Below are 22893 nucleotides of genomic sequence, written 5' to 3'. Positions count from 1 at the left end.
GTGAGAGTGTGTGAGTGTGTGTGAATGTGAGTGTGTGAATGTGTGAGTATGTGTGTGTGGTGTGTGGTGTGTGTATGTGTATGTGGTATGTATGTGTGGTGTGTGTGTGTGTGGTGTGTGTGTGTATGTGTGGTGTGTGTATGTGGTATGTATGTGGTATGTATGTGGTGTGTGCGTGTGTGTGGTGTGTGAGTGTGTATGTGTGGTGTGTGGTATATATGTGTGGTGTGTGTGAGTGTGTATGTGTGGTGTGTGAGTGAGTGTGTATGTGTGTGTGAGTGAGTGTGTGTGTGTATGTGTGTATTCTGATGTGGGGGCTTTGTCCCTCCGGCTCCACTCAGCCCATGGAGGACCCTGGGGAGATGCAGCAATCAACACCTCTGGAGATTCTGTACCTGCCCTGGGCAATTCTTTCTCCTCTACTTTCTGGTGGCAATTGTCTCTTACCTCCTGAACATGGCCAGCCACAGCCTGCTGGCTCAGGCTGGAGAATCCCTCCTTCCTGCCCCTCTGTCTGCTTCCTGGGTTGGCCACCAGCTCACAGCTGACATCATCTTCCTGGGGCTCCTGCCTCTCAGCCTCACCTGGACCCACTGGGTCTTGCCTTCTGCCACCTGGATCCTCATCTGGCCTTCCTGACTCAGTGCCAGTGGCTGGCTGCTGGCTCATGTGGCTGCTGACCACTGTGTATCCTTGCTCCAAGCGTCCTGGGCACTGGACCACCGTATAGCCCGCCAAAGTTATCTGGGCTGGTAGGTTCTGGATCCTTCTGGGTTCGGGGTGCCCCTGGGGGTACTGAGTGTCTTCCATGCAGGAGCAGCTGCAGCTGGCCAGGGTCTCTGGGAGGCCGCCGCTGCTGAGCTCACCAAGAGCCACGGCGGCCATGCTTGGTCCCCTTTCACCTTCTGCCGCTGCTCAAGTCCCTGGGCATGTGGGGGTCCCGACTGAAGCTGGGGGATGTGTGGGCGTTGCTGAGCCCTCTGGGGCTCACTCTGCTGGGATCGACTAGCTTCCGCAACCCACTGTTGTACGTGCGTGGGGAACCCACGCATTGGGAGTGGAGGCAGAGAGGCTCTGGGGCAGCCTGAGGGAGTGGGGGCTCCTGGCAGAAAGGAAAGTACAGGAAGCGGGGTGGGGAGGAGAAAGACTTAGTAAGGAGGGACAGAGACCCAGAGGAAGGGGTGGGGTGTGCCTAGAGCACCCAGGTAGGAGCAGAGAGAGCAGCTGGTCCTGTAGGAGTCTCACAGACGTGGCAGACAGAGGTTCTGACAGGGAGCAGGGGTGTCAGACAGGAGGCTCCCATGAGGCTTGTAAATAGAACTGGTGCGGGGTGAGTAGGGAGGGGCAGGCAGGCTGACTAGGAGACCACAGGTGTGAGGTAGCCAGATGCCCTGGTGGAAGAGTGTCCCGGTCACCAGCCACCCCTGCTGGCCCAGGACTGGCGGTTCCTGAGGCCCAAAGCCCAGTACCAGTGCTGGGACGGCCCCACACATTACCCACAAACCTGGCTGATTGCCCTACTGGGTGGTCCCGAGAGAGGACCACCAGCTCTGGACCTCTGGGGGAGCTGCTTTCTGGCCAGGTGTCAACTCTCCTCTGGGATTTGGAAATTTCCAAGTCCCTTTGGGAATGGAACCCAGGACTTGAGCCCTGACACCCACCAAGCTGCACCCCACCCCTCAATGGGGGACTCTGGGCAGGGGCTCTGGCACTGATCCATGCTCACTGGGGGATTCTAGAAAGTGCTCTCCTCTCATGCCACCAAAGGTGAGCTCCACCTAACTCCAGGTTTCTGTTGTTTGGTTTGTGTTTGGGTTTTGAAGACAGGGTCTCGTTCTGTAGTCCAGGCTGGCCTCAAACACATCATTGTTCCTTTGTCTCAGGGGCCCCTTCCAGTGCTGGGATGAGCATCTTACAACCGCCATATCTGGCTGTCCTGAGCCTTTGACAGTGTCCAAGGAGGCAGGATAGAAAGGGGAAATGAACCTTCACCACCAGTCAAGGATCCTAGCACAATCAGTATTTGCAGGCCAGCAATGATAGCTCAGTGGTAAAGAAAGGCACCGCCAAGCCTGATAAGCTGCATTCAATGCCCAGGGCCCACGCAGTGGAAGGAAAAACTCCAACTCCTGCAAGATGTCCTTTGACTGCCGCGTGAGTGCTGTGGCACACTGGCCACCTTCCCATCCAAAAACAAGCAACAAAACAAAATAAAAACACCAAGACCTATTTGTTGTGGTGACTGCCTATGAGAAACCAGTATTCCTTCTCCACAGAGCTATTTTCAGTAGGTTAAAACAGCAGCAAACCTTGGGTCTGCACCCAGGCTCCTTTCAAAGCTGTCAATTGCAAAGGTTAACGAATTTTAAGAGCAATTTCCTGGGGGATCTCACAAACGACACTAAACACTTGGTGTGCAGATCTAAGCACCCCCAGCTCCCCTGTGGACTATGGTTTCATCTTCACAGCTGTAATCTTGTCTAATGAACCCAGGAAAATGTCTTGTTGTGGTTTTGCAAGAAAAGGAGAAAAATAAAGTAAGTAATGTTAGAAAGTTCCAAACAATAAAGTTGAATACGTGACCAGACACTCAAGGGTGATTCTGTCTTGAGAAGCCCATACCTGGGTATGTAAGCCGGCCCCCAGGCATTTCTCTATTTCCCAATCTTGTCTGGGGCTGGAGAGGTGGCTCAGAAGTTAAGAGCACTGGCTGCTTTTCTAGAGGATGTGGCAACTCACAATTCCCTGTAACTTAACTCCACGGGGATCAATGCTCTCTCCGTGGGCACTGAGCTCATGTGCACAGACACATGGTCGAAAATAACAGATGCATTTTTAAAATCTTATTTTTGTACGTGCTTGTGAAGGGTCTGCAGTGGCATGATGCTGTTGAGGTCCCTGCCTTCCACCTTAATCGAGACAGGCTGCTGTGGTGGTTTGGATGAGTGGTCCCCATAGGATCATAGATTTGAATGCTTGGTCACCAAGGAGTGGCAGAATTTGAGAAGGATGAGGCGGGCGGCGGCATCACTAGCAGTGGGTTTTGAGGTTTCAAAAGCCCACACCAGGCCATTGCCTCTCTGCCTGCCGCCTCTCCGGGGATCAGTGGATTGGAGGGCTTGCAAAATAGATATTGCAAAGGGCACCTGAGCTGTGTGGGTCGCAGCAGGTGGAAAGCCATGGGTGTTTTGAGTTACAGGGCTAAGGATGTAACAGAGGCGCCTGGTGGGGGCCTGAGAGCAGGGACTTCAGCTCTCAGCTACTTCTCCAGCACCATGCCTACCTATGTGCACTCCCTGCCATGATGAACGCAGATCAGTCCTGTGAAACTGGAAGCAAGCTCCCAATTAAACGCTTTGTTTCACTAGTTCCTTAGTTACGGCGTCGTCACAGCGATGGGACAGTAGCTTAGGTGTCTTTGTGCTGTTTCCACTGTGTAAACCTGAGTAGCTGCCCTTGGAGTTTCCGGGGTTCTCCTGGGCGCCTCATGCTGCCACGCCCGGCTTCATGTGGGTTTGCAATGTCAGGCTCAGGTCCCCACTTTACCTAGCAGGCACTTTTAACCCACTAAGCCATGCCCTCGCCCCTAAATTGTTCTTTTCTTCATTTTTTTAAGAGATATACTTTTGACACTATGCGTGTGAGTGTTTTATCTGCACTGTCTTGTGTGTCACACAGCGCCCACACCGGCGTCAGGTACCCTAACCCTGGAGTCACGAGAGGATTGCAGGACTGCTGCGTGTTTGCTGGGAATCCCACAGGCCTTTGCTCTTAACTCCTGAGCCCCATCTCTTCAGCCCTAAAATCTTAATTCCAACTCTGTTTCACACTGACTCAGGAGGCTGGAGAGATGCTCAATGTTAGGGCACCTGCTGCTTTTGCAGAGGACCTGGGCTATGAGTTTGTTTCCCAGCACCCATGACTGGCGGGCTGCAGCCTGTTACTCCAGCTCCAGAGGATCTGGCACCCTCTTCTGGCCTCCATGGACACCCCTACACATATATCCATGAACATTTACACACACGCACACACACACCATATACATGTAATTTAAAATAAAAGCTTGTCCTTTTATCCCAGTACAGACAGGCAGAGCTCTGTGACTTTGAGACCAGTCTGTTCTTATATAGTGAGTTCTAGCTAATTGGACTCAGAAGTAATTGGTTAATTAAATTATAATCTTTAAAGCACATAATGCAATTCTGACACATAGCATTTATTTTTAAAAATAAAATAAACAGTGAAAAATTTTAAAAAGTTCCATCTTTGAGTAGAGCTCTCTGAAAGAATTTCTCAGGCGGCAGAGCTGCCTCTGGGAAGGAGCAGCTTCCTCCCAATAATGAGCGGCCTCAGAACCCCAACTGCCCATTCATAGCACCCTGGGGAACTTTCAGAGCAGAATCCGATACTCTCTCCTTCCCCCGCCCGCCACCCCCCCACCCCCAAGCTCAGTGGATCACCATAGTGCCCGCCTGAGACATATCCATCTGCGCTGGACTGCGGTTGAGAAAATGCTAAATTGATAGCTCCCCGAGGACACAGAAACCTCACAGGAGGGATGTGGATGACCCAAAGGTTGACTTGGTTGTGCGGTTGAAAAAAACCCTGGCAGCCAAGCCCACCTGGGGAGTGAGGAGGGGAGGCAGGAAGGTTTTCAGCAGATGCTACTAAGTGCACCTCAGCTGTGTGGGGCACAGCAGGTGGAAAGCCACGGGTGTTTTGAGGTATGGGGCTAAGGATGTAACAGAGAGGCCTGGTGGGGGCCTGAGAGCAGGGAGGGTGGTTCAGAGCGTTCACTCTACTGACAGGAGGCCGCCCAGGCTTGGGAAGAGCCTGGGAGAGAGCCCAGGCAGGAGGACCAGACTGCTTTGCAAATCCAAACTCCAACCCCGTGGCCACTTATCTGGTAAGATAGTCCGACATCGCCACCACGCGGCTATTTCTGATTTTGCATCCAAGAGTCATTGCATTTGATGACAGAGGGTGCGGTTCCAGGCTCTGGTCAACAGAGGGCCTGGTTGCCAGTTTGGCTTGGTCTCAAGTGCTTGTAAGCCACTAAAATAGCATGGATCTGAGCTAAACAGATTCACAAATCTGTTCATGATTGGAAATTTCTAGTCCTTATCCTGAAGACCCAGTGCATTCCTTGTTCAGAAGCTACTGTCTCAGATCCTGGATGGAAATGAATTTGCTTGGACAGGTGTGTTCCTCAAGGCATTCACTCGGGGAGGTTGGAGAAGGTGACAGGGAGGTGATTGAGTGTGGGCTAACAGATCTCCTATTTGGGGTTCTGGACACTTCTATAAGAAAGGGATTTGATCATAGGTGTTTGCTAAGTAAAATGGAGAAGTGTCAGCATTCCTTAAAATAACAAAGAGGGAAATTATGTCCATCCAGACTCCTGACACACTGCCATGTCCGCTCAACCTTTGACATCCAGCAATGCTTAGTGTGGCCTTCTGTTAAGCAGTTTTCAGCTTGGCTGGCAGGAGTGCTCAGAGAGAGGAGACAGCACTAAGTCCTGAACAAGCTGCTTGGTGCCAGGTGGAGAGCATGGCCACCCTCTGTGCTCCAGCACTCACAGCTGAAAGCCCTTCAGATACCCACGTGCCCTTAAAGACTCCTACTCATCCCTCAAAACCCAGATCAGACACTGGGTCCTGATCCTCCAACTAGAGGGCATTGCCACTTCTGCCTCAGTTTCCAAAACTGCCTCAGACCCAGGGACCCAGGGGTCCAAGCTCCAGCCTCCTCCCTCAGACTCAAGAGGTGCAGGGCCCAGCCTCCTCCCTCAGACTCAAGAGGTGCAGGGCCCAGCCTCCTCCCTCAGGCTCAGAGGTCCAGGGCCCAGCCTCCTCCCACAGACTAGGAAGGCCAGGGTCCAACCCTCTCCCACAGATCTAGGGACCAGGTCTCTACTTTTCTTCTTCTGAGATTTTGGCTGATTGTGCAGTCCGTGGAGCTGTGGGAAGCAGGGTTGTGGGGCTTAGGGAGTAGGAAGCCTTGGTCTGATGCTGCTACATTTATTCGATCTCAGAGGCTAGAGCGGTGGTAGAACAGACAGAGGCTAGGCTGGCGGACTGGGGAGCCACAGTGCCGTCTCACTGCTGAGCCTAGAGCAGAGACAGAAGCATGATGGAGACATACAGTGACCCAGTGCAGAAAAGCTACACAGACCCTCCTGCGCTCCATCCCCCCTCACCTTGTTGAAGAAGTAGATGGAGGCTAGGATGGTGAACACGGCCATGGCCAAGGTCACATTCTGAGGGAGGAGGTCAGGAGTCAGCTCCCTTCCCTCCCTGTCCCCACCCCTGCCCCAGACCCTTCACCTGTCCTCACTTCCTGCAAGTTCATGGCCATAGGTCCTAGCCACACAGCGGCTTGACCTCCCTCCCCCAGGCCTCTGAGTCAGACAGGAAAGAGGCCCCAAGAATGGGAGGAGGTTGTCGGGGAGACCAGAATGGTGACCATGGTGACCGGGAAAGGGCATTTTGGGTAGAAGAGACATTCACACTGGGGGGTTGGGAGAGGGGGATGTGGGAGTGGAATGTCACACATGGTACCTAAATCCAGCATCAGGACCTATGAGAATGGAGAAGTCAGAACTAGATCTCCACGCTGAGTTCTCTGGAGTGCACTGGGGAGCCAGGGGAGCAGGGGAGGAACAGATTGGCCCTGGTATCTGGAGACAGGAGAATGCCGGTATGGAGACAGGTGTAATGCATCCTTATGTCTGCCAGATGCAAAGGTGGGGGCCGCAGCCAGGAGTTAGAGGAGAATTTGGTCCCCCGTTTGTGAGGGTGGCAGCGGCATCATGGGAGTGTGAAGCCTGGTGGGGGTGGCAGGCTGACGCCTGGACCACAGGGCTCTGAGCACCCAGTGCTCTTTGTAGATAGAAACACGTACTGAACTGCCTTTGCCTTCACCGTAGCGGTGATGCCCCAGCCTGAACACTGAGGAGGGAAGCCCAGGGTGGGAAGCCTCCTGGAGGGAATGTCTGTGTGGGCTTGAACCCCAGCTCTGACACCTGTCAGTGGGTTGACCTCAGGGAGTCACTTTTGATGTGTGAGCCACTTCTGTGTGAAATATAAAGAAAACATACCCCCAGTAAGGGGCGAGGAGGTGCTCGGTGGGTAAAGCACTTATCACATAAGCATGAGGACCTGGGTTTGACTCCCTAGCAAAGGTGAAGCCAGGCTGTCACCTTAGCACCGGAGAGGAGGGGACAGGAGGATCCTTGGGACTTGCCGGCCAAATCAGTAAGCTCCAGGTACAGCGAGAGCCATCAGATTAGGTGAAAAGCAATTTAAAAAGACATTTGACATTGACCTCTGGCCTTTACACACAGAAGAGAATGTGTTTCTCTGGGCCAGGGTGGGAAGGCTTACCAAACTCAAGACAGTTTTCCAGGCTCACAAGTCATGTGAGCAGTAGGTGGCGCTGGAGGGAGGACACTCTCCAGTGGGGCTGCCTGAGAGGTGCCCAGAGGACTCCGGTGCCGGAGCTCCTGGCATCATTCCTCTGTAGGGCCCTCTAGAGCTCCAGCTGCTTTTGAGTCACAGTCTAGTGAGTGACCCCATGCTGGGCTCAGATGGAGTCATTTCTGGGGTCCACTGTTGCTCTCTCTGTCGGAATTAGAGTTCAGTCACCTTTGGCTACATAGTCAAAGAGAGTTCAAGGGTAGCCTGAGGTACACCAGACTCTGTTACTAAGTGAATAAACCAATAAATAAAATAAATAAGGGCTGCTGAGATGGATCAGTGGGTAGCCTGTTGACAAGCCTAATGATCTGAGTTCAGTTCCCAGAACTCACACGGTAGAACAGAACTGACACGCTTTCCTGTGACTTCTGCATACGTGCCATGGCATGTGGGTATTCCCATCCCACCGTGTAATTTTCAATGAAGAAAAAGAATAAACACACATACACAAAAGGAGAGCAGCTGGGCATACCAGGTTACACAAAATCCAATGGAGAAGGAATATAGCTGTCTTTGGGAATGGAGTTCTCCTGGGTAAACTGAGGCGGGGCGCAGGAAGGAGGAGGTGGGGCTGGGAATATGAGGGATCGAAATGGCCAAGTTGGGGGAGGGACAGCAATGAAAGGTATCATGATAGTGGGAGCCATTCTGGGGTTAGGGAGAAACCTGACACAAGGCAAACTCCTAGGGACCCACAGGGTGATCCCAGCTAAGACTCCAATAGAGGGTAAGATGCCGGCACTGGCCTTCCCCTATAATCAGATTAGTGACCACCGAAACTCCCATCACAGGACCTATATCCAGTAACTGATGGAAGCACTGGGCTGAGCTCTGGGGTTCAGTTGAAGAGAGGAGGGACCATATGAACAGAGGGGACCATATGAACAGGGGGGGGGGTAAAGATCATGATAGGGAAAACCACAGAGACAGTTGACCTGAACTAGTGGTAGCTCAAGGACTCTGGACTGGCACCTGGGGAACCTGCATGGGACCAAACGAGGCCTCCTGAATGTGGGTGATGGTTATGTGGCTTGTCCTGTTTGGGGGCCCCTGGCAGTAGGACCAGGTCTTATTCCTAGTGCATGGGGAGGCCATTCCCTGTGGTGGGATACCTTGCCCAGCCTGATTCAGCAGAGAGGGGCTTGGTTCTGCCTCATCATGGTATCCCAGACTTTGGTGACTTCCCAAGGGAGGCCTTATCCCCTCTGAGGAGTGGCTGGACGGTGATCAGGGGAGGTGGGAAGGGGGAAGGAAGGGAGGGGAACTGGGGTTGGAATGTAAAATGAAGAAAAAAGAGAGTGGAATCCTGGAACACAGCTCCAAGGGATGGGAAAGGCAGGTATCGCGGTAAAGATGCCACAGAAGGACTATCTCACTACAGGCAGGGATGAGGTTCTCCTTCATAGCTGGTGGTGGATGCACGGGGCCTGAGGACACCTTGATTCCCAGCCAGTCACACAAACTGTGGACCTGATCCATCATAGCAGCACAGGAGGCAGAGTATGCTGACATTTCTGGGGACCACTCCACATTGTTCCTGTGGTTCTGTCACCTATGGTTGTCTCCTGTTTTGCATTGGGATTAAACTGTTACATAGACCAGGCTGGCCTTGAGCTCAGAGATACACCTCGTCTCTGTCTCCTGAGTACGGGAATAAAGGCAAATACCACTGTGCCTAGGTGGGACTAATCGGACTTTTGGAGCCCTGGCAGCACACGCCTGTCATCTGAGCATTTGGGAAGCTGAAGTTGGAATAAGTTCCAACTACAGAATGAGTTCAAGGCTAGCCTGGGCAATGGAGTGCAATTCTGTCTACAACATTTAAACATTTTAAGCAGGTGTTGTGGCTAAAGCTGTGGCTCAGAGATACAGCCCTTGCTCAGCATGTGCTCAAATGACAGCAGTACCAAACAAGACCCACCTGCTTTCTTGGTTGCTTTCCTGGGGACCTGGTTCAGGTTCTGGAACCCATGTGGTGGCTTATGGCCATCTGTAACTCCAGTTTCAGAGGATACAGCGCCCCTCTTCTGGTTCTGTGGGCACTGCATGCACATACAAAGATGCATATAAAATAAAAATACACAAAATCATGGCCCGATGAAGCTAGCGATGCATGCCTTTAATCTCAGCACTTGAGAGACAGAGAGCTGTGAGTTTGAGGCCAGCTTGGTCTATGTATGAGTTTTAGAACTGCCAGAACTACACAGGACGACCCTGTCTTAAACCACCATCTCCAAACCAAAACAAAAAACAGCTCAAAAATTAGACAGCCAGACTCCCAATTCTTGACCCATAAAACCCATGAGCAAAAACAACTGCCTTAAGATGTTGAGCTTGGGGCTGGGGAGGTGGCACATTGGCCTCTCAAGCGTGAGGTTCTGAGTTCGGCTCCCCAATACCCATGTTAAATATTTGGCCTCTCACACACACACATTGCTAAAGTCTTAGGGCCATTCATTAGTTGTAAACACCACTTACTAACAGTTCTTTCTGCAGACGGGTTCCCTTAAGTGCTTAATGCTCTTTAAACTCAGCTGATCCCTTCTGTGAGATGGAGGCACACAGAGCTATAGTAACTTGATATCATACATCTTCTAATGGTGAGAGATCTGAACCTCGCCTGACTGACTCCTGGCTTGGGTATTTTGCTACAGGGCCCTGTTGGTTTTAACCAACTGTACATGGTATGTTAAGAAAGCGAAATCTTCAAGAAGTCCAGGAAGGCCTCCGAGAGTCCTGACATTTTAGAAAAGGAACAGGAGACATTGGGGAAGCAGGGCTGGTGGGGGTGGGGTCCCCTGTAACTACCTCTCAGCTTTGCCACTTCCTAGATGTTTCCTCAGGCAAGTCGTGGTCCTGTTGTGCCTCAGTTTCCCCATCAGCACAGCAGGGATGCTGGTGGCCAAATGGGTATCTCCTGGGGGGGGGCCTGTGAAGATGAGCTGGGTTAATCCCAGGCCTCCCCAGTCTGGGGCAGTGCTGGGGAGCATGCTGGGGCCTGCGTTGCTTGCAGGGGGCTGAGTCGGAGGCTAATGAGCAGGTAAGGCCACAGTACAGACGGAGGCTGAGCTCAGCGTCTGCTCTCTGTGGAAATGGCCGTGCCCGGGTCTCAGGGCCACACCGCTGGACCTTTGCTACTGCTGCTGCTGTTGCTGCTACCACCGCAGGCCCTGCTGGAGGGGCCCCTGCTATTTGTGGCTCTGGTGCGCAGCCTCCCATCCCACCTGACCCACTCTCTGCCTCCCAGATCAGCCCTGACCTGGTTCTCCAACATCCCCAGGTGTTTCGCCATGGCGACCGGGCCCCACTGGCCTCCTACCCCACAGACCCACACAAGGAAGCTGCCTCTACCTTGTGGCCTCGAGGCCTGGGCCAGCTGACCAAGGTGAGGAGGGAGAGGGGGTGAGGAAGAGGGCTGGGGGACAGGTGATGAGGGTCTGCTGAGGCTGCCTCTGTCCCCAGGAGGGGATCCGCCAGCAGCTGGAGCTGGGCCGATTTCTGAGGAGGCGTTACAAGGCCTTCTTGAGTCCAGAGTACAGGCGTGAAGAGGTACTTTGCTAACCTTTGACCCCAGTGCCCCCTTTGGCCTTCAACTCTTGTTTTTGGTCTCTATCAATTTGATCTGCACTCCCATGGGCTTCTGAGTCAGTAGAGAATCCGTACTGGGCTCTGACCCCTCAATGTATGACACAGTCTGACCGCTGACCCAACTGCAACCTTTGTCTTGAGTCCCAACTACTCCATCCTGACCTTCTCACCTTTGAACCTGATTTGATCTTTTGGCCCTTGCTTTACCCTCCTGTTTCTTGGGGGGGTGGGGTTTCTTGTAAGGGATGTGGGCCTACACATGCTTGTCAAGCCCTCATCACTGAGCAACACCCCCCAGTTCCAACCTCCAACCTTTGATCTCTGCCTTCACCACGTCTGACCTTCCTTTTCTGTCTTCTGACGTCCTTGGGCTGCGTCCTCCGGCTCCGAGTCCTCTGAGGACTGGGTACTCTACTTTAGCTCCATGTTATTCAGCTCCCACCTTCTTTATCTCGACTTTTTACTTCTGACCCCCCTTGATCTGACCTCCCTTTAACTCTCAACACCAGTAGATTCTTGCAGTCCAACACATCCCCCTCTGACCTCTATCCCTGACACTTGAACTCACCTTGAGTTTTGACCTAACCTACTCCAAACAGAACCTGAAGCCTTTGATTTGGGACACTGCCCACCCCTCTGCTGCCTTCGTCCACCCCAGGTGTACATCCGCAGCACAGACTTTGACCGGACCCTGGAGAGCGCACAGGCCAACCTGGCCGGGCTGTTCCCCGAGGCTGCCCCTGGAAGTCCTGAGGCCGACTGGAAGCCCATTCCAGTGCACACAGTGCCTGTGTCTGAGGACAAGGTCAGGGGGCTGGACCTGATGGGGAAACACAAGGGCCCTGAGTTCACGGTCATTCTGGGAATCTTAGTAAGCCTTTCCCAAAATGAAAAGTTTAACAAGATTAACAAGAGAAATAAGATGCTGGTCAGTGATAGGCACCTCCCCTCCAGCTTAGCCCAGTAAGGGGCTAGAGTGTGGCTCAGTGGTAAAGCTCCTGCCTAGAATCCCCCAGTGAAGGACTAGGGTATGGTTTAGCAGTAGAGGGAATGCCTAGCTTTTCTAAATTCCTGGGTTCCTTAACCAGCACCACACATATACAAAGGGGCAGAAACAAAGCATAACACCGAGCAGGAGAGGGGTAGAGGCAGCTGCCAGCCAGGTGAACCCATTTCAGATTGTCCCTGGTGGAACTGTCCAGTGGGGTAAGCTGTCATCCCTGACCAGCAATAGCTGGATGCAGGGGAAACTGGGAGAGACAAGGGCCAGAGAGCGTAGCCCCACGGCCAACTGGGAGCCCCCAGACTGGCTGTGTCTTCCCTGAGCCTCAGTCTCCCCCAGTTGCTGAGATTCCCCATGCGCAGCTGCCCTCGATACCATGAGCTTCTGCGGGAGTCCACAGAGGCAGCCGACTACCAGGAGGCCCTGGAGGGCTGGACGGTGAGTTTGCTGCAGTGGGCTGGTGGGGTTGGGTGCCAAGCAAGGATTGGTCAGGCAGCCCTGCATCTCCACTCAGGACTTCCTGACCCGCCTGGGCAACTTCACTGGGCTGTCACTGGTTGGAGAGCCTCTCCGCAGAGCATGGAAAGTTCTGGACACACTGATCTGCCAGGTAAATCTTTCTCACCTCTCCAGTGGATTATTTCAGATTTGCACTTGGCCTGTTTGTTAGTGATTTAGTCCTGTGTAGCCTTGTTTCTCATCTGCATGGTGGGGACAGTGATAGACTGGTAGGACGTCATATCACACCCCTTTCCTGGTACCATCCATTGGATCTTTCTAGAATCCCAAATGCCTGATTCTAAGGCATCTCTGGGAAGGGCTTGGTCAGGACTCTGGTCTGGCCCACACTGGTGAGCCGATCTTTGCAGGCTTTGAATGAGGGTCAGGGTCTGGAGGGTTGGCTGTCAACAAAGTGCTTGCAGACAAGCATGAGGAGTTTGGACTGCCAATACCTACATGGAAAAGCTGGATGCAGCAGCTTACACCTAAACCCTGGTGCTGAGGAGGCCTTGACAGGAGGCTAGCCAGCCTGGCTTACTTGGTGAGTTCCAGGCCAGTGAGACTCTAGAACTAGGTGGGCCAGGCCTGGGGAACATTGCAGGTAACCTCTAACACACGCAAACACACACACACACACACACACACTTGCGTGCATACACACTGTACACATGTACACACATGACAAAACCAATGACCGGGGAGGTGACCGGGGAGGTGACCGGGAACTCCCTCTTGAGGCCCTCTCTCCTTTCCTCTCTTCAGCGTGCCCATGGTCTCTCCCTTCCGTCCTGGGCCTCCCCAGACGTCCTGAGGACCCTGTCACAGATTTCAGCTCTGGATATCAGGGCACACGTGGGGCCACCCAGAGCAGCAGAAAAGGCCCAGCTGACAGGGGGTGAGGTGTGGGCCCATGGGTTAGGGGAGCTGTTCTTCAGGCAGGGAGGAGACATACAATACTCTGCTCCTGTCACTCAGGGATTCTGCTGGATGCCATCCTCAGCAATTTCTCCCGGGCCCAGCGCCTGGGGCTGCCCCTCAAGATGGTCATGTACTCAGCTGTGAGTCCCTGGGAAAGACAGACATTGCCGCTCCATGGGTAGCAGGGGTGGTGAAGACCATGTAACCTAAGCCTACTGCGTGTGTCTCCTACAGTGTTTATGGGACTGCATCACTAGAAACACAGGAAAGGTGGGGGAGGGGGTCAGTGGAGCAGGACTCCAGGGTCCCTGCAAGGACAATATGTGTGTCTGGACAATCAGAATGCCCATGGTGTGGATGGGAGTGGTCTGGCGTTATTTCTAAGGGGGAACAATGTGGCTGTTAGGAGCATTCTGAGGTCCTAACTCATCTCCCCTCAATGAAATTATCTGCAGCATGACAGCACCCTGCTGGCCCTCCAGGGGGCCCTGGGCCTCTACGATGGCAACACCCCACCTTATGCTGCCTGTATGGCCTTTGAATTCCGGGGGAGCTCCAGGGACCCTGAGGAAGACGACGGAGAGTGAGGATGGGAGACGCCTTGGCACTGGGTGGGAGGGAGGGACTCTTAAGGGGGAAATGGGCGATGGCTACTGTCCTTTTCACCTTCAGGAATGTCACCATCTCTCTCATCTATCGAAATGACACCTCCCGCCCACCAATGCCGCTCAGGGTCCCTGGGTGCCCAGCTCCCTGTCCGCTTGGGCGCTTCCAGCAGCTGACTGCTCCAGCCAGGCCTCCAGCTCATGGGGCCCCCTGCCATGGTTCCCACGAACCTACCAGCCCCCCAGGTGACAGCCCTCTGCACAGGGGTGGGAGTGGGGAGTCCCCAAGACCTGGGATTCACAACCCCCATGTTCTTCCTGCAGCCACAGTGCCCCTGCTGGCCGGAGCTGTGGCAGTGCTGGCTGTGCTGAGCTTGGGGCTTGGCCTACTGGCCTGGAGGCCCAGCTGCCTGAGGGCCCTGGGAGGGGCCATATGAGGGGGGGAGATGGATAGACACAAAGCACCCCTTCAGCCGCTTCAGCTGATCCTGGATCCCAACACGTGTGCTCACCTGCCGCTCTGACTTGTCACTTACTGTGCTTGCGCGTGTGGGGATGAAGGCTGGGTGGGCCCCAGGAGTTATTCACAGTCCTATCTATGCAGTCAGGCGCTACACATACAGGTGGCATGCAATAAGCATGTGTGCAGGTGACAGCCCGTAGCCTGAGACCACATAGACCCGAACCGTCCTTAAGGGGTTCTACCCCTAGTAATCACTTCTCACTGGTGGCAGTCAGATGGGGCTGCCTCCTAGATCACATAGCACACTAAGTATGAGTAAGATGAAGACAGGCATCTCCAGGCATTGACTAAGGTCACCAGTATCTTCTGGAAGCCCCACTCACTCTTACTACCCTAAGCTCTCCCTGAAGAGGGACAGTCCCTAAGGACCTGGTGATGAGCTTGCACTCAGGACTGCCATCCCCCAAACCCACCCGCTCCTGACCAGCAACCATGTTACTGGCATCTCCTGGAGTCCCACCCCCACTGTGTAACCATCGCTCCCCAGAGCCCTCAGCTGACACTGAGAAAGTCAATGTGAGTTCCCTGTCTTGAGAGGTGGCCAGGCTCCTATCTGGGGGAGTTATAAGACCCAGAATTGAGAGGAAGTTAAATACCTTGGAATCTCAGGATAGCCTGAGCTAAAGGGTCTGGTTCATAAGAACAAAAAAAAAAAACTCAAACCAAATGCAGGTACAAGGTAGGGGCCAAGGCCAGCCGGTGGCTGTGACTGGCTCCCACCAGCCCGCCTTTCCTCACCAGACCGCTGGAGTATCCTCTGGAAACAGGCCAGGGGTGGGCAAGTACGCCTGTGCCTCACCTGCCCTGGACCCAGCTCATCACCCCGATTCTACCCACGCCGCGAACAAGTCAAACAGCACACCTCACAGAGGGTAATGAAGCAGCCATTTAATAGGAACTCACGAAGGCAGAAGCTCCAGGGCTGCCCATCTCGCCCCTCCATTAAATTCAGATCTACACTGGCCAGGAGCCATGTGTGCAGCCAGGGACACCAGACCCAGCTGGAAGGTGCTTCAAAAGGGAAGGGCATGGCTAAAAGAAAACGGGGACAGGGCCCCCAAAACAAAGTCTTTACAAAAGGGGGCTCTCCCCTCCCCCAAACCAAAGTGTCACATAAGCTCAAAATAAAATATAAAGTAAAAATGCTGCATTAGAAAAAAGTTTACAATGTTAAGCCTTTAAAATAGGGAGACTGGCCCTAAAGTGTTAAACACCTAGTAAAGGTCCACGGAAGCGTGGCCCATACCTAAAATATTATGTAAGTGTTGCATTGAAAAAGTAAAAAATTCAAGATGGCCTGTACGTAGTGCTTTGGGGCCCATGTGGAAGCAGAGGGGTGGGGACCCTGCTGTGGCCACCTACCTCAGCATGGCCTTGTGTTCCAACTCAAGGGGCTTAACTGAGGGCCACCAAGCACCCTAGACTCACAGCACATGGACGGTGTGGCTGGGGACGTGCACACCCCTCTTTGGGGGAGGCCACTGAACTTGGCACAAGTGCTAGAGGACAGAAATGTGGGGAAGGTGCTTTGCCAAGCTGTTTCCCAGTGGCCGAGGTTGCAGGCAGCCTCTGTGCAATTCCTTTCCCCACCTTCAACCCCGGGTACAAGTGTGCTCTCGAAGCCAGTCTCCGGGTCTAGTCATGCCTCACAGGTGGCTCTTCCCCACAGGCCTGGTCGGAGTAGGGAGGTGGTGGGGGCTGCTCCTCAGCCAGCCCATAGCTGGGGTGGCCACGACTGCGCTTGGCTTCTTTGATGTACAGTTCCAGGAGCACCTTGGTGGGCTGCCTGTCCACCTGCTCCCGGGGCACGCCATGGCTGATCAGCCAGCTTAGGAGGTCCTTTCGAGTTGGATTGGGCCCCAGCATAAGCTTGGTGCGGCCTGGCTGGCTCTGGCGCCAAAGCAGGCCCACATCAGCAATGGTCTGGATCTCCATCACAGCCTCCAGTACCGTCATGCCACGCACCAGCAGGCTGACCAGCGAGAGTCGTAGCTCAGAGGGTGCGGCTGTGAGCAGGCGCCTCTGCAGGCCCTGGGTGAAGGCCACATCCTCTGGGGCCAGGTCCACAGGCCCCTCTGGGTCAAGGTAGATCCACTCAATCATACCCAGCTCACGCACCAGCTGGATGCCTTCCTCCATGGTGGTCCAAGGCCTAAAGGGCAGCTCAGTGGCCTCAAAATGCAGGGAGGATTCCCAGCGCTGGCGCCAGGCCTGCAGCAGCCAGCTCAACAGTGTCTGGCAGCCACCCCCTCGCAGGGCTTTGCATCGATAGTTAAAGATGGCATCATGGGTGAGGTCACCCAGTAGCCCCAGCTCCCCGGAATTCAGGGACAGGGCAGGGCCTCCCTGGTCATATACCCTCAGGATCCAGGTGACCATGAGCTCATTGGGGTTTTGCTTGAAACGCCGTGAGATAGCCAACAGCTCCGTGTACGTGTAGTAACGGTCCCCCCGGCCCATCTGGGTGGGTACCAGCACCCTCTCCGCCATGGCCCTATAGCCTCAAAGCAAGGCTGATGCAGAGGCTGCAAAAAGACATAGGGCATGCTAGTAGGTGACAAAGGGTCACGCTCCTGCCCAGCATCCTCCTAGAATGGGAACCCCTCAGAACCCCCGGATGTCAAAGGTCCCGGGGGCGAGCAACATGTCACCAGGGTGGTCAGAGCCCAGTGCTGTGCATCATGGGGGTTACCAAGAGCAGTATGACAGGATGCCTCATAGCAACCTGGTCCAACTTCTTCACCCACTCCTATGTCTGAATGGAGTTCATATGATTAGCATTAGGACCCGTACCCCCATCCCTGACAACCCTTCTGTTCTTACCTGGAGGAAGCAGCTTATCTGCTGGAACTGCCTGTAGGTTAAGGAGAGGGAGGGGAAAGAGGTTGGTAAGGTCAGAAAGACCATGATAATCCTATTCACTCCTTGTAGTAAGGACCCCTCAGTACCACAGGTGTCAAAGGTCCTGGGGAGCTCTGTGTCCTCAGGGTGATCAGAGCCCAGTGCTGGACATCACAGGGGTCCCCAAGCATACACTGACGGATTTCTCACTGCACAAGGGTCACTAAATGCTTAAGACCTTCACCCCACCTTAGGCAACCCTTCTGCTCACCTGGAGGGAAGCCGGCTGTCTGAAGGAACGGCCTGTCTGCTGGCAAGAGCGAAGGGGAAAGAGGCTGCTGAGATGCATGAAGAGCACTTTCCCATCCACCCCACTGTAGCCAGGACCCCTCAGACCCAGGGTGTCAAAGGTCCCTGGGGGCACCATGTCCTCACAGTGCTCAGAGCCCAGTGCTGGACATCACAGGAGTCCTGGTAATTATCAACACCCTCCCCAGAACCCAGTGGTCCCACAGCCACTCGCTCTCCCAAGGGTATAATGTAGCCCAGTGCCCAGAAATTCAGGCAATGACAGTTTCTGAGAAAGTAGACCCCTAGGGTGTGCAATACTTCACCATTTGCATGTTTGTCATAGTCCCAACATGCCTGTATCTACCTCCCAAAGTAGACCTCACACACTTCCACAGCTCATCTACTCACTGATTTTTATATGTAGCCCAGGATAGATGTGAACTCAGGACACTCTTGCCTCAGCTCCCCGGAATGCCGGGACAATATATAGGCAAGTGACACAATTACACCTCACTGCCCACCCTGACCCTGCATGCTGCCTTCCATATGCTCTGCTGCAAACAGACTGAGGTCTCATGGCTCAGCTCCAGACCTGTTTGGATATAGTCAACTTGTGCCTCAATGGCTTCTGCCCTTCCTCCAGGCCTATTCCCCCAAACCAACTCTTCAACCTGACTGAGCTTGAGGCCAGCATCACTCTTGCACACTGCAACTTGGGAAGTACTGACTTTGCCAGAGCATTCTGTGGAGGAGCAACGATACCTGCCTATTGCTTGGACACTGGCCTTTTCCTCTACCAACATGGTCTTTCTATGCAGCCCAGGCGGGGCTTGAATTCGTGGTCACCCTGCTCTGTTATGCCTCAAGTACTCACGGTTATTTAGCAACCACAAGCATCAATTTTGTGCAGAAATGATCTGTTCAAAGATGTAGCCACGAAGAAAGAAAAATTTAGCCCCAGCAATTCTCATTCAGGTGCTTTTTTGTTTTGTTTTTGTTTATTTTTTTGAGAGAGGGGTTCCGTCACCTCTGGCACCTGCCTCTGCCTCCCTAGTGCTAGGATTGAAGGTGTGCACCACCGCTGCCTGGCTAAGATGCTTTTAAGCTCCACATGGTTCCGGGGTGGACAACAGGCATATTTTTGTCTTGGCCTCTTCATTCTGACTTAGTGGGATGTGGACACAAGGCTACAAGCACTAGGTCTCCCTATCCAGCTCTATTTTCTCTCTTTCAGTTCTCATATCTTTGCCCATAGAGACTCCATGTGCTCAGTGATAAGCAGGACACCTCCTTACTAGCCCAAGGCAGTACAGTCAGATACAAAATATCAAGGTTAACAGCACAACCATTGTTCTCCCTGTCCCCAACACTCAAGAAACAAGGAAAAATTCTCCCAGAGCTGAAAATTTGTTCTCCCCCGCCCCACCCAGAAAACAAGTCCTGTCTTCTGATAAATCTTATTATTTCAGTAATGACTCCTATGTAAAGTCAAGGTTCTTTTTTTAAAAAAGTATCATTTTTATGTGCATGATTTGCTAGGATCTAAAGGATGATCAAATGCACATTGCATTCAGTCCAAAATCCAGTGGGCAGATGATAGTGGTGACAGCCATCCCCCCACCCCCATCAACTGAGTTTGAAAATCAGGTCCTTCCGGCACCCTGCCCAGTCCTTGCCCCTAGAGAGCAGGACATACCACTGCCTGCCTCTGATGTGTGAGCTCCATCTCGCACCTAGATTTACTGACCAGTATGGAGAGCGGCAGGGCTGGAATCTTTACCAACTAACTAGCTGACTGGCCTCATAAGTGAGAGTTTTAATATATAACACCCCATAATTTCACTGGTCCATTAAATCCCAAATCACAGAAAGTCACCTAAGAGGAAGGTACACTATTTTAGGTGCAGAGAGATCAAAAAGTAAAGGTTCTCACCACAATGAGATGATGGTAGACGGCGACTTGGCTTCAAGAAACACCTGTAATACAGGAAGGACTTGGTGAGGGTTTATGTGTGGAAACAGGCCACAGACTTAGAATATCAAAGCCAGAGCCCCTCAGACCCCCAGGTGTCAAAGGTCCTGGAGGGGCACTGTGTCCTCAAGGATGATCGGAGCCCAGTGCTAAACATCATGGGAGCCTCAGACCTTCTGCCATGTCAAGGCTACTTGCCTTCAGGGACGGTGGCCAAGCTATAAACACAAAATCCACTAGATGCTCCAACTTCCCCAGTGACACAGGTCCACAGAGACTTCCTATGAACCCACGGCATGCAGAGGACTCTGAAGCTCCCTGTCTGGGCTGTATCTGCTAGTAACCTTGAAAAACAAAACCTGTAAAGACACAAATCCCTCTGAAGAACCTGGTGGGAGGAACTAAGAGGTCGTCCTATGGAAAAAACAAAACAACCACACACAAACACCCAAAACCAAGCACTAAGATGTAAGTGATATACACAAAGGCCTTACTCAGCCAGATTTGAACCACCCTGTGAAAGGCATCTGGGAGACGATTTCCCATCGAACACAAAGAGAACAGCAGGATCCCAGGAGGAAAGAGTCTAAGTGTGATAACAGAATTAAACAGGAGGCAGAAAAACGCTGTTTTAGAGGCGAATATGTGGATGGCATGCTTGTACCATCAGGCAGGCCCAACACTGTACCAGTATTCTTGCAGGTAAAAAAAGGCCTGACTTCCTTTCTCCTGTCTACTCCTACCTGCTGCTCCGAAGCAATCCAGTCCTCCACGTGCACGTGCACTCACTTCCGCCTCGGTAACTCCGCATCTTGTGTGTGCCCCTACACCCCATCCTCCTCCAGCCCTCAAGTGTTCTAGGTTGCACAAAAATGTCAAAATCCCACACGGGGGGAGGGGCAGTGGTAGAGATTTCCTACGGAGAGAACCTGCAGGTAGCACGAAGCTGTCACCGGGAGGAAAATTCTGTGCTGCACACACCCCCTCCCTGTCACCTAGAAATAAATGGGTAAGATGGCGGACGAGACCCGCGCCGTGAGCAGCAGAAATGGCGTAGCCCGCCCGGCGAAGGCGCAGACAAAGGAAGGCCCGCCCCGGCATGCCCAGCTCCACACACCTGGCGTAAGGCATCGGCCCCGACAGTGCCCGCGTCTGCCCCTTCAGGGGACGCCCCGGTTTCAACCCGAGCGCGCCCGCCGCCCCAAGCAGCGCCCTTGAGCCCGTCCACGCGACAGACAAGCCCGTGAGACGGCCACGATGCCCCCGACACGCCCTTCCTCGGGCGCAGGGCGGCAGCGCAGACCGCGTGGCGCCTAGGCCGCCGGGAGAAGACTCACCAGGACGACGCCACCTCCCAGCCGCGCTCCCTCTGCGCGCGCCACGGCCGCGAGGCCCGCTTTATAGCGCGCGCCGCCTGCCAGCCCCACCCACTGGGCCGCACGCCCCGCCCCCAGCGCGCCTCAGGCTCCTCCCCGAGGCGGCCCTCAATGGAGCCTTTGCTGGGGATCACGCCTGGATGGTGGAGGGAAGAATAAGCGTCGGTTGCCGCTGGAATATCTCCGATCAGGAGATGAGATAAGTTGTCTCCAGGGAGGAAGGAAAGGATAAAGGACATATCTGGACAGCTCTTCCGTCATTCTCGTCAGGCAGTTCTGAGGCAGCCCCCCGGGGGTGGTCGGGACGAGAAAGGCCCCCGGGGAGTAGGCGGGGCCAGGACCGGAAGCCACGGGTTTGCCAGCGCGGCAGGGGAGCAAGTCCCCGCCCCCCGAGGCTGGGCCCGCCCAACAGCGATGGCGGCCGGCGCGCGGGAGGCGGGGCCAAGCAGTGACGGACAGACTTAGAAGGAAGCCCCGGAGTGGTGCAGTTGGAGGCGGAGATGCTCTGTGATGGGCGGGGCCGAGCAAGGACGCCGGAGCAGAATGGCGCGCTGCCCTGCCCCTGTCTGTGGCTGGGTGGATCAATCGGGGTGGGGGACGAGAGCTGGGGCCCGGGCCTCGGTCTAAGGGAGGAGGACTGAGCGGTGGACCCCAGGATCTCAGGGAGGAGGCCCAGGGCCTGGATCTCTGGGACTGAATGAGGTGTCTTTTCATAGCAACAGAAGTAAGACACTCTTTCTTCGTAGCGTGGATTCCCTCACCTTTCATCTGTTTCCTTATGGGTACCTGTTGGGACTGTGCCTGTTTGGTCACTCTGTAGCTCTAGTGGAAGGCATGTGGTTGTAGCTTATCTTTATTTAAAAATGGACACATTTCCTGGGAATGTGGCCTCACTTGGTAGAGTGCTTGCCCAGCTTGTAGGAAGTGTTAGCTTCAATCCCCAGCGTTATGTAAACTAGGTATGGTTGTGGCCACCTGTAACACCAGCCAGAGATTCACAAGTTACGGTCCATTTGCCTGCAATGCATGAGAAAGTGTCTAGATTTTTTTTTTTTTTAACATGTCGATCCCAGTTCCCTCTCCCTCTCTGCCTCCCTCCCTAGATTTAAAAAAATTTTTTTTTATTTATATGTGTGTTTTGCTTGCATGTATGTCTGTGGTCCACAGGTGTGACCTTCAGAGGTCACAAGAGTTGAAACAGTGGTTAAGGGCAGTTGTGAGCTGCCATGTGAGTTTTGGAAATCAAACCTTGGTCCTCTGCAAAAGCCAGTGCTCTTAACAACTGAGTTGTTTGTTCAGCCCGTTGCTACTTTTTGATAACTCAATTGTGCAGTTTTTTTAATCAAATTTTTATTTTCGTGTGTGTGTGTGGGGGGGGAGGGGGGTTGTATACCTGTTTGTGTGGGTGTAGTACCTGCAGTGGCCAGAAGAGGGTAACAGATTCCCTAGAGTTGTGAGCCACCTACCTGGATGCTGGTAACTGAACTTAGACTTCTGGGAAAGCAGACACTCTTAACTACTAAGCCATCTCTCTAGCCCTTTGGTTGTGTAGTTCTTGGATATAAACTTTGTAGATAACATTATCATGTGATATCGAAAGGTTGGACCTGTATAGATCATTGCCTCTACAGACAAGGAAACTGAGTCCCAAGTCAACCTTGCTGTGAGTCAGAGTAACAGAGTCTCTAGACCTATGGGGATATGCAGACCTACCTCTGCAGGAGGTAGGTGGTCTGGGAAGTGATGGGTTTCTTACTTGGGTGTTAGCCCTTCCCTGTTGGGCAGCTAACTATT

At 53.5% G+C, this 22893-nt stretch overlaps 2 protein-coding genes, 4 non-coding genes and 1 pseudogene across 6 annotated transcripts; 2 read left to right on the top strand and 5 right to left on the bottom strand.

Moving 5' to 3' along the window:
- Positions 1 to 344: 344 nt before the first annotated feature.
- On the top strand, positions 345 to 1088 carry LOC127213764 (prostaglandin D2 receptor 2-like; annotated as a pseudogene).
- Positions 1089 to 6534: 5446 nt separating this feature from the next.
- On the top strand, positions 6535 to 14564 carry Acp4 (acid phosphatase 4). Its single transcript, XM_051174223.1, has 11 exons — positions 6535 to 6559; positions 6693 to 6748; positions 10762 to 10866; positions 10944 to 11030; positions 11728 to 11874; positions 12412 to 12510; positions 12587 to 12682; positions 13336 to 13468; positions 13549 to 13631; positions 13947 to 14074; positions 14164 to 14564. Exons 1-11 carry the CDS (start codon positions 6535 to 6537, stop codon positions 14531 to 14533), a joined length of 1329 nt encoding a protein of 442 aa, XP_051030180.1. The 3' UTR covers positions 14534 to 14564.
- Positions 14565 to 15487: 923 nt separating this feature from the next.
- LOC127213695 (Friend virus susceptibility protein 1) lies at positions 15488 to 17144 on the bottom strand. Its single transcript, XM_051174159.1, has one exon. The coding sequence runs from the start codon at positions 17107 to 17109 to the stop codon at positions 16255 to 16257; it is 855 nt and encodes a 284-aa protein (XP_051030116.1). The 5' UTR covers positions 17110 to 17144; the 3' UTR covers positions 15488 to 16254.
- Positions 17145 to 17216: 72 nt separating this feature from the next.
- On the bottom strand, positions 17217 to 17310 carry LOC127214045 (small nucleolar RNA SNORD88). Its single transcript, XR_007833767.1, has one exon. It is a non-coding gene; the product is annotated as a small nucleolar RNA SNORD88 (small nucleolar RNA).
- Positions 17311 to 17553: 243 nt separating this feature from the next.
- On the bottom strand, positions 17554 to 17643 carry LOC127214043 (small nucleolar RNA SNORD88). The gene has a single exon (XR_007833765.1). It is a non-coding gene; the product is annotated as a small nucleolar RNA SNORD88 (small nucleolar RNA).
- A 200-nt stretch (positions 17644 to 17843) lies between these two features.
- On the bottom strand, positions 17844 to 17932 carry LOC127214044 (small nucleolar RNA SNORD88). The gene has a single exon (XR_007833766.1). It is a non-coding gene; the product is annotated as a small nucleolar RNA SNORD88 (small nucleolar RNA).
- A 1867-nt stretch (positions 17933 to 19799) lies between these two features.
- Positions 19800 to 19891, bottom strand: LOC127214042 (small nucleolar RNA SNORD88). The gene has a single exon (XR_007833764.1). It is a non-coding gene; the product is annotated as a small nucleolar RNA SNORD88 (small nucleolar RNA).
- Positions 19892 to 22893: the final 3002 nt, after the last annotated feature.

The sequence above is a fragment of the Phodopus roborovskii genome, unplaced genomic scaffold (assembly GCF_943737965.1).
Source record: "Phodopus roborovskii unplaced genomic scaffold, PHOROB, whole genome shotgun sequence".
In the NCBI taxonomy this organism is placed as follows: domain Eukaryota; kingdom Metazoa; phylum Chordata; class Mammalia; order Rodentia; family Cricetidae; genus Phodopus; species Phodopus roborovskii.
Note: the sequence above shows the minus strand (reverse complement) of the source record. Positions and strands in the feature narration are given on the sequence as shown.

Coding starts and splice junctions, on each gene's coding strand:
- Acp4 (XM_051174223.1), top strand. CDS start 6,535: ATGTGGGAGTGGAATGTCACACATG. Junction 13,632..13,946: donor AGATGGTCATGTACTCAGCT/GTGAGTCCCTGG, acceptor AATTATCTGCAG/CATGACAGCACCCTGCTGGC. Junction 14,075..14,163: donor CCTGAGGAAGACGACGGAGA/GTGAGGATGGGA, acceptor TTTCACCTTCAG/GAATGTCACCATCTCTCTCA.
- LOC127213695 (XM_051174159.1), bottom strand. CDS start 17,109: ATGGCGGAGAGGGTGCTGGTACCCACCCAGATGGGCCGGGGGGACCGT.